The 16,155-nt window shown below is 41.7% G+C and overlaps 1 protein-coding gene across 1 annotated transcript; it reads right to left on the bottom strand.

The window, feature by feature from the left end:
- Window positions 1-70: 70 nt before the first annotated feature.
- Window positions 71-15,889, bottom strand: LOC120020250. Its single transcript, XM_038963793.1, has 4 exons — window positions 14,453-15,889; window positions 13,438-14,070; window positions 313-669; window positions 71-88 (listed from the first exon to the last, which is right to left on the bottom strand). The coding sequence occupies exons 1-4, from the start codon at window positions 15,050-15,052 to the stop codon at window positions 71-73; spliced, it is 1,608 nt and encodes a 535-aa protein (XP_038819721.1). The 5' UTR covers window positions 15,053-15,889.
- Window positions 15,890-16,155: the final 266 nt, after the last annotated feature.

Consider the following 16,155-nt stretch of genomic DNA (forward strand, 5'->3'; position numbering starts at 1 on the left):
CCCACACACCTGGCAAGAACAAGGAACGTTGTAGTTGTGCAACGTAGTGCTTTCCACACCTTTGACTTCCTCACTTTGAGCTGCAGGGCTTTGCACATAGGGAAGTGTAAATATCATCAGGGGGACATTCTGTTTAGACAACATAACAGTTTGGTTCTGTGCTGTTTGGAAGGGTTGGGCCAGGAGAAAGGTTGTGGGGAAGGGCTGAGGCGGGGGTTTGGGCTGAGGCTTGGGCTGGGCTTGATGTTGGGGCTGAGGCTGGGCCTGAGGCTGAGGCTGGGGCTGAGGCTGAGGCTGGGGCTGAGGCTGGGCCTGATGTTGGGGCTGATGTTGGGGCTGATGTTGGGGCTGATGTTGGGGCTGATGTTGGGGCTGATGTTGGGGCTGATGTTGGGGCTGAGGCTGGGCCTGATGTTGGGGCTGAGGCTGGGCCTGATGTTGAGGCTGAGGCTGGGCCTGATGTTGGGGCTGAGGCTGGGGTTTGGGCAGAGGTTTGGGCTTGGCCTGGCATTTGGATGGGCCCTGACCATGGTTTTTGCTCCTAAAGAGAGGAGTGCATGTGACTGTGGGTGTTGTGGACTCTGTCGTTCCAGAGTCTGGAAGCTGCTCTTCCCCCAGACTGGTCCTTGGTTCCTGCTGCTTCTCAGTCGCTGTGGGCTCTGGGTCCTCCTGCTCCATTAAGGCAAGGATAAGAAAATCATTACTCAATAATATTTCAATATTTTTGAAATCTATAACTCTGACAGCACTTCCCTCTACTCTGCCATGAAATGACTGAATAAAAACCACCATGTGCCCTTCCTTGAGTCAATCCCACAAAGGGATGAGCACATTGGGGATAACATGTATATCACAACCAGGACGCAACCTACTGTGCCTTCTGAAAGTATTCACACACCTTGACTTCTTCCACATTTTGTTGTGTTACAGCCTGAATTTAAAATTGATTAAATTGAGATTTGTCATCACTGGCCTACACACAATATCCCATAATGTCAAAGTGGAATTGTTTTTTTATTTTTTTTTACAAATCAATTAAAAGCTGAACTGTCTTGAGTCAATAAGTATTCAACCCCTTTGTTTTGGCAAACCTAAAGTGCAGGAGTAACAATTTAAGTCACATAAGTTACATGGACTCACTGTGTGCAATAATGTTTAACATGATTTTTGAATGACTACCTCATCCCTGTACCCCACACATACAATTATCTATAAAGGTCCCTCAGTCGAGCAGTACATTTCAAACACAGACTCAACCACAAAGAGGTTTTACAAATCCTGGCAAAGGGCACCCATTGGTAGATGGGTAGAAATCCATTTGAGCATAGAAAAGTTATTAATTACCCTTTGCATGGTGTATCAATACACAGTCATTAAAGATACAGGTGTCCTTCCTTAACTCAAGTTGCCGGAGAGAAAGGAAACCGCTCAAGGATTTTAGCATGAAGCCAATGGTTACTTTAAAACAGTTAGAGTTTAATGGCTGTGACAGGATAAAAATAAAAAGATGGATCAACAACATTGCAGTTACTCCACAATACTAATCTAATGAGGGCTGACCCCAATTATTCAACTGGTCAATACACTGTTGGTCAAGAAGCAAGAAGTAGCAAATATATATATATATATATATACATACACACACAAAAATCTCTGAAACTGGAAACACTTATCTCCCTCACTATAAGCACCAGCTATCAGAGCAGCTCACAGATTACTGCACCTGTACATAGCCCATCTATAAATTAGCCCAAACAACTACCTCTTTCCCAACTGTATTTATTTATTTTGCACCCCATTATTTCTATCTCTACTTTGCACATTCTTCCACTGCAAATCAACCATTCCAGTGTTTTACTTGCTATATTGTATTTACTTCGCCACCATGGCCTTTTTTTGCCTTCACCTCCCTTATCTCACCTCACTTGCTCACATTGTATATAGACTTATTTTTCTACTGTATTATTGACTGTGTGTTTGTTTTACTCCATGTGTAACTCTGTGTTGTTGTATGTGTCGAACTGCTTTGCTTTATCTTGGCCAGGTCGCAATTGTAAATGAGAACTTGTTCTCAACTTGCCTACCTGGTTAAATAAAGGTGAAATAGATAAAAAAAATAAAAAAAATAAACACACACACACACATACACACAGTTGAAGTCGAAAGTTTACATACACTTAGGTTGGAGTCATTAAAACTAGTTTTTCAACCACTCCACAAATTTCTTGTTAACAAACTATAGTTTTGGCAAGTCGGTTAGGACATCCACTTTGTGCATGACACAAGTCATTTTTCCAACAATTGTTTACAGACAGATTATTTCACTGTAGAGGTCGAACGATTATGATTTTTCAACGCCGATACCGATTATTGGAGGACAAAAAAAGCCGATACCGATTAATCGGCCGATTTATATTTAAAAACTTTTTTTTATTATATATATATATATCACACACACACACATTTTTGTAATAATGACAACTGCAACAATACTGAATGAACAATGAACACTTATTTTAACTTAATATAATACATAAATACACACACACACACACACACACACACACACACACACACACACACACACACACAGCTCTGAAGTGACAATGATACTGAAGAGTCTGCTTAGGAGACAAATACTCTCAACTGTTTGAATAAAAATAGAGTTTAAGTTACCTGTGATGAATGTTGAAAACAAAAACTGTCATTTCTATATGCAGGAAATCCTATTTTAATAATGGGTATGGTAAGAATTGACGACCAAAGTGCGAGTCATAATTCCCATGACACCTTCTAGCAAAATCTGAAAAGCGGTTCCATGATTTATTCCATAGGATATTTTTTAGATTCACTTAAAATAAGGTCTGTGTTTCGTGTAGGCTTACACCACCTGGCCAATTTTATAACTGTGTAGATATCCATAGGACAAGGTAACTCTGATCAATATTGGCTAAATGTAAGCGAAGATCATTTTTTTTGTAGAGTGGATTTATGAAAATATGTTACGTTACCTTATCCTAGTGAGATTTACACGGGTATCAAAACGTCGAGGCGGTTAAAGCCTGCACGAAACAAAGACCTTATTTGAAGTAGATCAAGACATTCTCTATGGAAGACATGAACGGTAAAATAACGAAGGAACCCCTGTCAAGTTCAGCCGCAAGTTATTACAGGAATTATAACGCGTCGACTATTTCTCTCTAAACCATATACCTTTGACTAATCCGGAAACTATCACCTCGAAAACAAAACGTTTATTCCGTTCCGTATTTTATCTAACGGGTGGCATCCATGAGTCTAAATATTCCTGTTACATTGCACAACCTTCAATGTTATGTCATAATTACGTAAAATTCTGGCAAATTAGTTCGCAAAGAGCCAGGCGGCCCAAACTGTTGCATATACCCTGACTCTGCGTGCAATGAACGCAAGAGAAATGACACAATTTCACCTGGTTAATATTGCCTGCTAACCTGGATTTCTTTTAGCTACATTTACATTTACATTTAAGTCATTTAGCAGACGCTCTTATCCAGAGCGACTTACAAATTGGTGCATTCACCTTATGATATCCAGTGGAACAACCACTTTACAATAGTGCATCTAACTCAATATGCTAAATATGCAGGTTTAAAAATATATACTTGTGTATTGATTTTAAGAAAGGCATTGATGTTTATGGTTAAGTACATATTGGAGCAATGACAGTCATTGATTGATAGTTTTTTTTACCTTAGCTTACTGCATTCGCGGCACAGACAGGCTCCTCGTGGAGTGCAATGTAATCAGTGTTAGAGCATTGGACTAGTTAACTGTAAGGTTGCAAGATTGGATCCCCCGAGCTGACAAGGTTATAAGAATGTGTTCTTAACTGACTTGCCTAGTTAAATAAAGATTAAATAAAAAGGTGTAAAAAAAATAACAATAATAATAAAAAAATAGGCAAATCGGCGCCAAAAAATACCGATTTACGATTGTTATGAAAACCTGAAATCGGCCCCGATTAATCGGAATGGCGACCTCTAATTCACTGTATCACAATTCCAGTGGGTCAGAAGTTAACATACACTAAGTTGACTGCCTTTAAACAGCTTGGAAAATTCCAGAAAATGTCATGGCTTTAGAAGCTTCTGATAAGTGATGTCAATTAGAGTGAGTCAAATGGAGGTGTACCTTTGGATGAATTTCAAGGCCTACCTTCAAACTCAGTGCCTCCTTGCTTGACATTATGGGAAAATCAAAAGAAATCAGCCAAGACCTTTTGTAGACCTCCACAAGTCTGGTTCATCCTTGGGAGCAATTTCCAAACGCCTGAAGGTACCACGTTCATCTGTACAAACAATATTACGCACGTATAAACACCATGGGACCACGCAGCCGTCATACCGCACAGGAAGGAGACGCGTTCTGTCTCCTATAGATGAACGTACTTTGGTGCGAAAAGTGCAAATCAATCCCAGAACAACAGCAAAGGACCTTGAGAAAATGCTAGAGGAAACCGGTACAAAAGTATCATATCCACAGTAAAACGAGTCCTATATTGATATAACCTGAAAGGCTGCTCAGCAAGGAAGAAGCCACTGCTCCAAAACCGCCATAAAAAAAGCCAGACTACGGTTTGCAACTGCACATGGAGACAAAGATCGTACTTTTTGGAGAAATGTCCTCTGCTCTGATGAAACAAATATTGAACTGTTTGGTCATAACGACCATCGTTATGTTTGCAGGAAAAAGGGGGAGGCTTGCAAGCCGAAGAACACCATCCCAACCGTGAAGCACGGGGGTTGCAGCATCATGTTGTGGGGGTGCTTTGTTGCAGGAGGGACTGGTGCACTTCACAAAATAGATGGCATCATGAGGAAGTAAAATTATGTGGATGTATTGAAGCAACATCTCAAGTCATCAGTCAGGAAGTTAAAGCTTGGTCGCAAATGAGTCTTCCAAATGGACAATGACCCCAAGCATACTTCCAAAGTTGTGGCAAAATGGCTTAAGGACAACAAAGTCAAGGTATTGAAGTGGCCATCACAAAGCCCTGACCTCAATCCTATAGAACATTTGTGGGCAGACCTGTAAAAGCGTGTGGGAGCAAGGGGGCCTACAAACCTGACTCAGTTACATCTGCTCTGTCGGGAGGAATGGGCCCAAATTCACCCAACTTATTGTGGGAAGCTTGTGGAAGGCTACCCGAAACATTTGACCCAAGTTAAACAATTTAAAGGCAATGCTACCAGATACTGGGAATTTTTACTAGGATTAAATGTCAGGAATTGTGAAAAACTGAGTATAAATGTATTTGGCTATGGTGTATGTAAACTTCCGACTTCAACTGTATATGTGTGTGTATATATATACAGTGGGGAGAACAAGTATTTGATACACTGCCGATTTTGCAGGTTTTCCTACTTACAAAGCATGTAGAGGTCTGTCATTTTTATCATAGATACACTTCAACTGTGAGAGACGGAATCTAAAACAAAAATCCAGAAAATCACATTGTATGATTTTTAAGTAATTAATTTGCATTCTATTGCATGACATAAGTATTTGATCACCTACCAACCAGTAAGAATTCCAGCTCTCACAGACCTGTTAGCTTTTCTTTAAAGAAGCCCTCCTGTTCTCCACTCATTACCTGTATTAACTGCACCTGTTTGAACTCGTTACCTGTATAAAAGACACCTGTCCACACACTCAAACAGACTCCACCCTCTCCACAATGGCCAAGAACAGAGAGCTGTGTAAGGACATCAGGGATAAAATTGTAGACCTGCACAAGGCTGGGATGGGCTACAGGACAATAGGCAAGCAGCTTGGTGAGAAGGCAACAACTGTTGGCGCAATTATTAGAAAATGGAAGAAGTTCAAGATGACGGTCAATCACCCTCGGTCTGGGGCTCCATGCAAGATCTCACCTCGTGGGGCATTAATGATCATGAGGAAGGTGAGGGATCAGCCCAGAACTACACGGCAGGACCTGGTCAATGACCTGAAGAGAGCTGGGACCACAGTCTCAAAGAAAACCATTAGTAACACACTACGCCGTCATGGATTAAAATCCTGCAGCGCACGCAAGGTCCCCCTGCTCAAGCCAGCGCATGTTCAGGCCCGTCTGAAGTTTGCCAATGACCATCTGGATCATCCAGAGGAGGAATGGGAGAAGGTCATGTGGTCTGATGAGACAAAAATTTAGCTTTTTGGTCTAAACTCCACTCGCCGTGTTTGGAGGAAGAAGAAGGATGAGTATAACCCCAAGAACACCATCCCAACCGTGAAGCATGGAGGTGGAAACATCATTCTTTGGGGATGCTTTTCTGCAAAGGGGACAGGACGACTGCACCGTATTGAGGGGAGGATGGATGGGGCCATGTATCGTGAGATCTTGGCCAACAACCTCCTTCCCTCAGTAAGAGCATTGAAGATGGGTCGTGGCTGGGTCTTCCAGCATGACAACGACCCGAAACACACAACCAGGGCAACTAAGGAGTGGCTCCGTAAGAAGCATCTCAAGGTCCTGGAGTGGCCTAGCCAGTCTCCAGACCTGAACCCAATAGGAAATCTTTGGAGGGAGCTGAAAGTCCGTATTGCCCAGCGACAGCCCCGAAACCTGAAGGATCTGGAGAAGGTCTGTATGGAGGAGTGGGCCAAAATCCCTGCTGCAGTGTGTGCAAACCTAGTCAAGAACTACAGGAAACGTATGATCTCTGTAATTGCAAACAAAGGTTTCTGTACCAAATATTAAGTTCTGCTTTTCTGATGTATCAAATACTTATGTCATGCAATAAAATGCAAATTAATTACTTAATCATACAATGTGATTTTCTGGATTTTTGTTTTAGATTCCGTCTCTCACAGTTGAAGTGTGATAAATGATAAAAATTACAGACCTCTACATGCTTTGTAAGTAGGAAAACCTGCAAAATCGGCAGTGTATCAAATACTTGTTCTCCCCACTATATATATATATATATATATATATACAAAGACAAAGCAAAAACAGGTATTTAGACATTTTTTGTAATTTATAAAATAAAAAACCACTTTTACATCAGTTTTCAGACCCTTTACTCAATACTTTGTTGAAGCACCTTTGGCAGCGATTACAGCCTAGAGTATTTTTCGGTATGACGCTACAAGTTTGGCACACCTGTATTTGGGGAGTTTCTCCCATTCTTCTCTGCAGATCCTCTCAAGCTATGTCAGGTTGGATGGGGAGCGTTGCTGCACAGCTATTTTCAGGTCTCTCCAGAGATGTTCGATCGGGTTCAAGTCTGGGCTCTGGCTGGGCCACTCAGGGACATACAGACACTTGTTCTGAAGCAACTCCTGCGTTGTCTTGGCTGTGTGCTTACGGTCGTTGTCCTGTTGGAAGGTGAACCTTCGCCCCAGTCTGAGGTCCTGAGTGCTCTGGAGCAGGTTTTCATCAAGGATCTGTACTTCACTTCGTTCATCTTTGCCTTGAACCTGAATAGTCTCCCAGTCCCTGCCGCTGAAAAACATCCCCACCGCATGATGCTGCCACCACCATGCTTCACCATAGGGATGGTACCAGGTTTTCTCCAGACTTGATGCTTGGCATTCAGGCCAAAGATTTCAATGTTGGTTTCATCAGACCAGAGAATCTTGTTTCTCATAGTCAGTCTTTAGGTGCCTTTTGGCAAACTCCAAGCGGGTTGTCATGTGCCTTTTACTGAGGAGTGGCATCCGTCTGGCCACTCTACCATAGAGGCCTGATTGGTGGAGTGCTGCAGAGATGGGAGAACGTTCCAGAAGGACAACCATCTCCACAGAAGAACTTCTGAGCTCTGTCAGAGTGACCATCGAGTTCTTGGTCACCTCCCTGACCAAGGCCCTTCTCCCCCGATTGCTCAGTTTGGCCGGGTGGCCAGCTCTAGTCTTGGTGGTTCCAAACTTCTTCCATTTAAGAATGATGGAAGCCACTGTGTTCTTGGGGACCTTCAATGCTGCAGACATTGTTTGGTACCCTTCCCCAAATCTGTCCCTCGACACATTCCTGTCTTGGAGCTCAACAGACAATTCCTTCGACCTCATGGCTTGGTTTTTGCTCTGACATGCTCTGTCAACTGTGCAACCTCATCTGAAGGATGATCAATGGAAACAGGATGCACCTGAGCTAAATTTCGAGTCTCATAGCAAAGGGTCTGATTACTTAAATAAGGTATGTTTTTTATTTTTAATACATTTGCAAAATTGTATAAACCCTCACTCTGTCATAATGAGGTATTGTGTGTAGATTGCAGATTTTTTATTTTATTTAATCCATTTTAGAATAAGGCCGTAACGTAACAAAATATGGAAAAAGTCAAGGGGTCAGAATACTTCCCGAAGGCACTGTATATATGGCACACAAGACACCGGTCTTATTTGCGCCCATCTCAGTGGACTAATCCATTTCCGAGTCCGCGGGGATGGCACAGACCAAGAAGTAGGAATGTGGCTGCACAATGCATGTCTCTCGCTCCAGAATGCGCTCTCTCCTGACAATTTGTGCACATTGTTTCATAACTTCATTGTGAATTGTTTGCATTTGATTGTTAGTGTCTATCAATTCCCATTACATATATCACCAGTCATTTTTTTTTTTTTTACAGTCGTACATTTACGGTTAATTCCTAATCTACAAATGTTTGTTTGGTTACGGTAATGTCTGTTAATGCATTCAATACATTATTATTCCAGTTTTTTACCGTTCTCGTTGCACAACTTAGGCTACACTTGTGAGAAACAACTTTTGGTTTATTTTTTTCCATTTACGAGTTGTCAATTTCGTAATTGTCTTTTCTTTGGAGCGCTCCTGTCAATGTTGAGTAAGGACGCGCACCTGATTACACATAGAAGTAGGCCTATAGGCTACCTGATTACACATAGAAGTAGGCCTACAGGCTACCTGATTACACTTAGTAGTAGGCCTACAGGCTACCTGATTACACATAGAAGTAGGCCTACAGGCTACCTGATTACACATAGAAGTAGGCCTACAGGCTACCTGATTACACATAGAAGTAGGCCTACAGGCTACCTGCTTACACATAGAAGTAGGCCTACAGGCTACCTGATTACACATAGAAGTAGGCCTACAGGCTACCTGATTACATATAGAAGTAGGCCTAAAGGCTACCTGGACTGCATGCAAATGTAGGCACAGAAATGTGCCCATTTGGGGATCTGATAGTATATCTGATTTTATAATAATGACCTGTGGAGCTTCTCAAAGTAATGTTTTCATTACCTCAAACAGCAAGCAAACTAAGTCTGTTTTTACATCCCATTGAGAATTATAATACTTCCTCAATGTGTTTGAAAAATCTTTCCAGCTCTCTTCCTTTTGATAACCACTCAGCGTGAAAGGGAAAAATGTCATGCTCTGGTCCAGTGGAAATGTAAAATAGGTCTAGCTGATTACTTCTTATGCGTAAATAGCCTACAGCTGTGTCTGTCCCGAACTAACTGACACAGGAAACGGAGGGCCCAAAAGATTTAATAAAATGTTGCAAGGAGCTTCAGGCCAGAACCAAGTTAATACTTGATACAATGTTTCAAGTTCATTGCAGACAGGAGATGCATAGCCAATGTGATTTACAGGATATTTATCAGGATATTTTCTACCTGTAGGCTGCAATGTTTTTATTTGTTGGCTTTATAGGCTATTTTTACATAGTTGGTAATGACAATATTAGTTACTTTTTAGGATTTTATCATTTTAATTTTGATATAATTTTGATTAACCACATGACAATGACATTATTATAAATTAAATGAAACTGTTCCTTGAAAATTTGCATAAGAAAACCATAAATGGCACGCAGATCGGTAGAAATGATAAGGTAAATTGGCATTCCACATGAGAACGTTTGCCGACTCCTTGTGTAGCCCATTACCGGCAACTTCAGGAGAGTAAAGACACCTCGCGTAGCCTATTACCAGAGTCATTTGTGTCTTATTTAATCAAACATTGAGCTTAAAGCATCAGACAAGTTCAACGCATATAGTTGATTTGATTAAAACATCTATGTCTATGTATATGTATATAGAAGAATACACTTCTTTTTTAAAGAACAGACAACTTTCGGTCGACCCAATGCTTTTTGTTGGGGATAGCCCTAAACCTAATTGACAGAGTGAAAAGAAGGAAGCCTGTACAGTATAAAAATATATTAATTTCAAACATGCATCCTGTTTGCAACAAGGCACTAAAGTAATACTGCAAAAAAAGTTAAATCAATGAACATCCCTATTCAAGACAAAAAGTTAAATGGTTAACCGTCAAAAATATATTTGACCGGTCATGCTTATCAGTCTATAGGTTAATTAGCATAATGCTGTAGAGTTAAATTGACTCGTGTGTATGTTAGTCATCATTTATCTGATTTATCAAACGCGCACAGCATACAGAGCCTAGTTTGATGAGCGGAATAGCCCATCACCTGTTAGACAGCGAGAGAGCACCTCCTCAAAAAGCTGGTTTTGGAGTGAAACTATCTTTTATAAACCCAGTCATTGCGCAACAAATAATTCTAAACGCAATCGCGTGGTAAAAACACTGTTTTGATGGCCACGATTAAAAAGAGCTACCAATTTTTACTTCTCAACCTCAAATCGTAATTCAAGCGCACCTCCCATTCGCAATTCGAGTGCATAGGCTATAGTCAAAGGTCAGGCAGGCTATCAGCGCGTCACTCACCACTTTAGAACGTGAGGCAGTATAATTGTTTGAAACCTGAACAATTTACTTTACTTCAAATAATGAGCCATGTCTTACCTTGCTTCAAAGTAGCCAAGCAGAAATCCAACCATTATTTTAAAAAGACTTCCTCATATCATTAAAGAATTTTTCTACAGTCTATTGGTTTTCATATCAACTTTCTTTTGTTGTCCAGAAGCCAAAGGGCACAATCCTAGTCATATTAGTAACCCATTCTAGTTGTTGCTATTAGATTCCCCCTCTCTCTAAATTCAAGATTTTCATAATTTCATCTCTGTCGCATATGGAACAGCTCACATCAGGTGAACTGTTTTCCCGCAAAATTGTATTTTTGGCAAAAATGTTTGAAAATGAAGTTTTAATAGTTGCTTCGTTACAGCAGTTGCATGTTCAATAATAAGCTATAGGCTTGCGATGGTTATGTTTTCATTAAGCTCTTAATGAAAAATGTACATTCCTCGTATGCATGCATAGTATTTTCTGTTGGTCATGTCACTGTATGGAATTTATTTTACCGTTTGTTGACCGGTTAATGAGGGTCGGGTTAGTCGGCAGCAAAATGTACATCCCTAGTACAAAGTGTTATGTTTAGGACAAAACCAATACATCACATTACAGAGTACCACTCCATATTTTCAAGTATAGTGGTGGCTGCATCATGTTATGAGTTTTTCAGGATAAAAAACACATAATGGAGCTAAGCACAGGCAAAATCCTAGAGGAAAACCTGGTTTAGTCTACTTTCCATCAGACACTGGGAGATTAATTCACCTTTCAGCAGGACAGTAACTGAAAACGTAAGGCCAAATTTACACTGGAGTTGCTTACTAAGACAGTAAATCTTCCTGAGTGGCAGAGTTACAGTTTTGACTTAAATCTGCTTGAAAATCTATGGCAAGTCCTGAAAATGGTTGGTCAGCAATGATCAACAACCTATTTGACAGAGCTTGCTGTCTCTGCCTGGCCGGTTCCCCTCTCTCCACTGGGATTCTCCGCCTCTAACCCTATTACAGGGGCTGAGTCACTGGCTTACTGGTGCTCTTTCATGCCGTCCCTAGGAGGGGTGCGTCACTTGAGTGGGTTGAGTTACTGAAGTGATCTTCCTGTCTGGGTTGGCGCCCCCCCTTGGTTTGTGCTGTGGTGGAGATCTTTGTGGGCTATACTCGGCCTTGTCTCAGGATTGTAAGTTGGTGGCTGAAGATATCCCTCTAGTGGTGCGGGGGCTGTGCTTTGGCAAAGTGGGTGGGGTTATATCCTTCCTGTTTGGCCCTGTCCGGGGGTATCATCGGATGGGGCCACAGTGTCTCCTGACCCCTCCTGTCTCAGCCTCCAGTATTTATGCTGCAGTAGTTTATGTGTCGGGGGGCTAGGGTCAGTTGGTTATACCTGGAGTACTTCTCCTGTCTTATCCAGTGTCCTGTGTGAATTTAAGTATGCTCTCTCTAATTCTCTCGTTCTCTCTTTCTTTCTCTCTCTCTGAGAACCTGAGCCCTAGGACCATACGTCACGGCAAACCGGGCATGATGACTCCTTGCTGTCCCCAGTCCACCTGGCCTTGCTGCTGTTCCAGTTTCAACTGCTCTGCCTGCGGTTATGGAACCCCTACCTGTCCCAGACCTGCTGCTTTCAACTCTTAATGATCGGCTATGAAAAGCCAACTGACTTTTATTCCTGATTATTATTTGACCATGCTTGTCATTTATGAACATTTTGAAAATCTTGGCTCTCTCTAGTTCTCTCCTTCTCTCTTTCTTTCTCTCTCTCGGAGGACCTGAGCCCTAGGACCATACGTCAGGACTACCGGGCATGATGACTCCTTGCTGTCCCCAGTCCACCTGGCCTTGCTGCTATTCCAGTTTCAACTGTTCTGCCTGCGGTTATGGAACCGCCACCTGTCCCAGACCTGCTGTTTTCAACTCTTAATGATCGGCTATGAAAAGCCAACTGAAAATTATTCATGATTATTATTTGACCATGCTTGTCACTTATGAACATTTTGAACATCTTGGCATAGTTCTGTTATAATCTCCACCCGGCACAGCCAGAAGAGGACTGGCCACCCCTCATAGTCTGGTTCCTCTCTAGGTTTCTTCCTAGGTTTTGGCCTTTCTAGGGAGTTTTTCCTAGCCACCGTGCTTCTACACCTGCATTGCTTGCTGTTTGGGGTTTTAGGCTGGGTTTCTGTACAGCACTTCGAGATATTAGCTGATGTACGAAGGGCTATATAAAATAAACTTGATTGAGCTTGAAGAATTTTGAAAATAATAAAATGGGCAAATGTTGCACTTTCCAGGTGTGAAAAGGTGATTCTAACATGTATTGACTCAGGGGTTGGATCCTTCTCTAATCAAGAAATTGTTTTATTTTTCACTAAATGTTTTACAAATGTTAGAAGTTTTCTTCCACTTTGACATCTGAGTATTTTGTGTAGATCATTGACAAAAATGACATTTAAATACATTTTAATCCCACTTTGTAGCAACAAAATATGGAAAAAGTCAAGGTGTGAACACTTTCTGGAGACACTGTATAATCACAACCGAGGTTGGGGGCAACTCCTTGTCCATTCAGAAAGTAAATCAAATTGCAATTCCAATTGTTCAACCTAGAAAAGCACTGAAGACAATTGGAATTTCAGTCTAGGCCTAGTTCCCGAATTGACTGAAATTTAAATGAAATTGACTCCAACCATGATAGAAACAAATACTACACACCTGTCTGTCAGTATTTTCTGTGGATCTTCTTGGTGCTACTGAGTCGTAGTTGTGGTCTTCACCTGCAGAGGGAGTCCTGGTTACTTCTTCAGATGCCCTGACTCTTCTCAACAGATGAAGCATGCTTTGCTTAGTAACACAGACACCAAGTCTGGCAAACCTATTGAAGCACTTTTTCTTCTGAGCCTGGTGCATGATAAGCGAGTTCCGATACATGGGTGCACTCATCCTGCCGCAACGTACCTTGAGAAGAGTGGCTCCAGCCATGCCTATGGCGAAGTTCTTTCTCTGTGTACGTTCTTTGGTCATGGCAGAAACCCATGTAGATGTGCTTGCGGACTCCAGAAACCTAAGGAACGTGGGTGCGGTTGTCTTCCATTCAGTAAAAACAGTGTCCCATCTGAAGGCTTCCAGAGAGGATGAACTGGTCTGTCTAAGTATGGAGTTGAATGGAACGCTAGTGAGCTCTTTGCATTCTTTGACGACTTGATTCAAAACCTCTTTAGTGACAAGGGAAGCCAAATCAGGAATATCCATGATTGCCTTTGCTGCGCTGAAGAATTGTCCATTCAAAATGTTATCCACAAGTTTCTCCATGGGTCCAGTAAGGATGTATTTAGTTGGCACACTCACCTAAAATTAGAAGAGGGAAATGTCAATACCAATCAATAAAAATTTAACTTTTAAATGGCCCAGCAAGCATTTTCACCTGATACTTTCAACCAAACTATCAAAATTCTGTTATTTTTAATGGAAGGAGGTGAGAAGACTGAACGATTTGACGGTTGAATAAAGTTAAACTTTATAGGTTATACATGATCACCGCATTGCTGTCAGAAATAGGATCATGGCACTACTGTGGTGCCATTGGAGGGGTGCAGGACTTCAGAAACGAAGGTACACTAGCGACCTTAAACACCTACCTAGACACTTAAAGATGTTTAGAACCTTTAACACTACCCCCGACTTCTCTCCGAACATACAGCAGGTATTAAAGGTGACAACACGTGTTTACCTGGCTTAGCTTCGAAGAAGCGTCATCATCATCGCCAGACTGTCGATCCGGCTCCATATCATCTTCCAGGTATACTGAGATTTCTGCAGGCTCAGGTTTGATGTTATCGTTGTTGGGATCTGGTGTGGCGTCTTCGTCCGCGTTCTCGCTCTTTGGCACAACTACTAACGTTACGGTCAAATCTCGCGGGGTAACTTTACACGCGTCTGTCATTCTCTCTTGGGGAAAGGGGGTGATACTAATCTCACCTTGTTGGGCGTCCCGAGTTCGCCATGCGAGAGAGTGACTCTCCCTCTGCTTCTGAGCACTTTCTCGAAATATACTGCCAATTTTCTCCACATCGCAAAAGCTTTTGTAGTACCTTTTGAGAAGTTTACGACACGTTTCGCAAATGATCTGTGGTAAAGCATCGTCCTGAGAAATTGGTCCAGTGAGGTCCTCCAATGCTGTGGTGTAGTCAAATGGTTTCAAACATTGACCTTCGAACTGACTGAAGAGACTGTGCACGTATATTCTATTGGAAATGTTTTCCCCGCAAGCACGACATACACCGACACAACAGGTTCTCTTTGGTCTCATCATGCTAGCTAGTATTAGCATGTATTAGCGTCACAGAACAGTATCTTTGCTAGCATGGTCCAAAAGGTTGTTTTTTCGTTTGTTGTTACATGTTCATGTGTCATCCGAATTAGTCCCCTCCTCATTCGTGTGATTGGGAAACACAAATGTACACGTTACTCAGGTGTGCTCGTTTCACCATCGTACAGCAACGAAAGCGGAGTTCACAGTTGTGACTAGATAGAATGCAGCTACGGACGGAAGTTACTTTATGTAGCAGGTTATGATAGAATTTTAGCTAACCCTTTCCCTAACCTAATTTTCCTAAACTGCTACGTTCATTCACCTAGGAGAACATACGCAGCAGGTTATGATAATACTTGTAGCAGGTTAAGATTAGGTAAAATGCAACAACAACAAAAAATAAGTTTGACGTAAATTTGACAAAAGCTGGATCCCTTCTAGACATGACCCACTTTTGTCTATCGTTACGACCGGAAGGGACATTTTGAAGCAGGTTAGAAGAGCATTTTCGCTAACCTAATTAACCCAACCGGCTACGCGAATTATCCAAACATGATACGGAAGTTCTCCTAACCTGCTACGAAAAAGTAACTTATGTCTGTAGCTTTATGTGTGTACACCATCGAGATTCCTTTAAAAAAAACATGACACTTCCGGAAGTGACTTTAACCTAGTAGGTTATGAGCATGTACACAGCAGGTAACGTAAGTAACTTAGCATGCTATGAGAATTAGGTTAAAGTTAGCGAAAATGCTTCCCTAACCTGCTACGAAAAGTCACTTCCAGTCGTAGCTGTATCCAAAGTGGGTTTTTACATTTGACACATTTATTCTCCTAACCTGCTAGGAAAAGTTAATTCTGACAAAAACTGAATCCCTGCTAGCCATAACTGTCGAAGTGACGTGTTTTATGTTGGGAGAACATTATGTTGCAAGATAGCCGAGTGACCGCCAGGGCAATGGATATACACGTCCTCAATGCAGGCAATATCAGGCGGGACTATTTTATCTTAACTGACTTGCCTAGTTAAATAAAGAACAAATTCTTATTTTCATTGATAGGCGCAGTTAACCCACTGTTAAAGATAAAATAGTCCCGCCTGATATTGCCTGCATTGAGGA

The sequence above is a fragment of the Salvelinus namaycush genome, chromosome 2, assembly GCF_016432855.1.
Source record: "Salvelinus namaycush isolate Seneca chromosome 2, SaNama_1.0, whole genome shotgun sequence".
In the NCBI taxonomy this organism is placed as follows: Eukaryota; Metazoa; Chordata; class Actinopteri; order Salmoniformes; family Salmonidae; genus Salvelinus; species Salvelinus namaycush.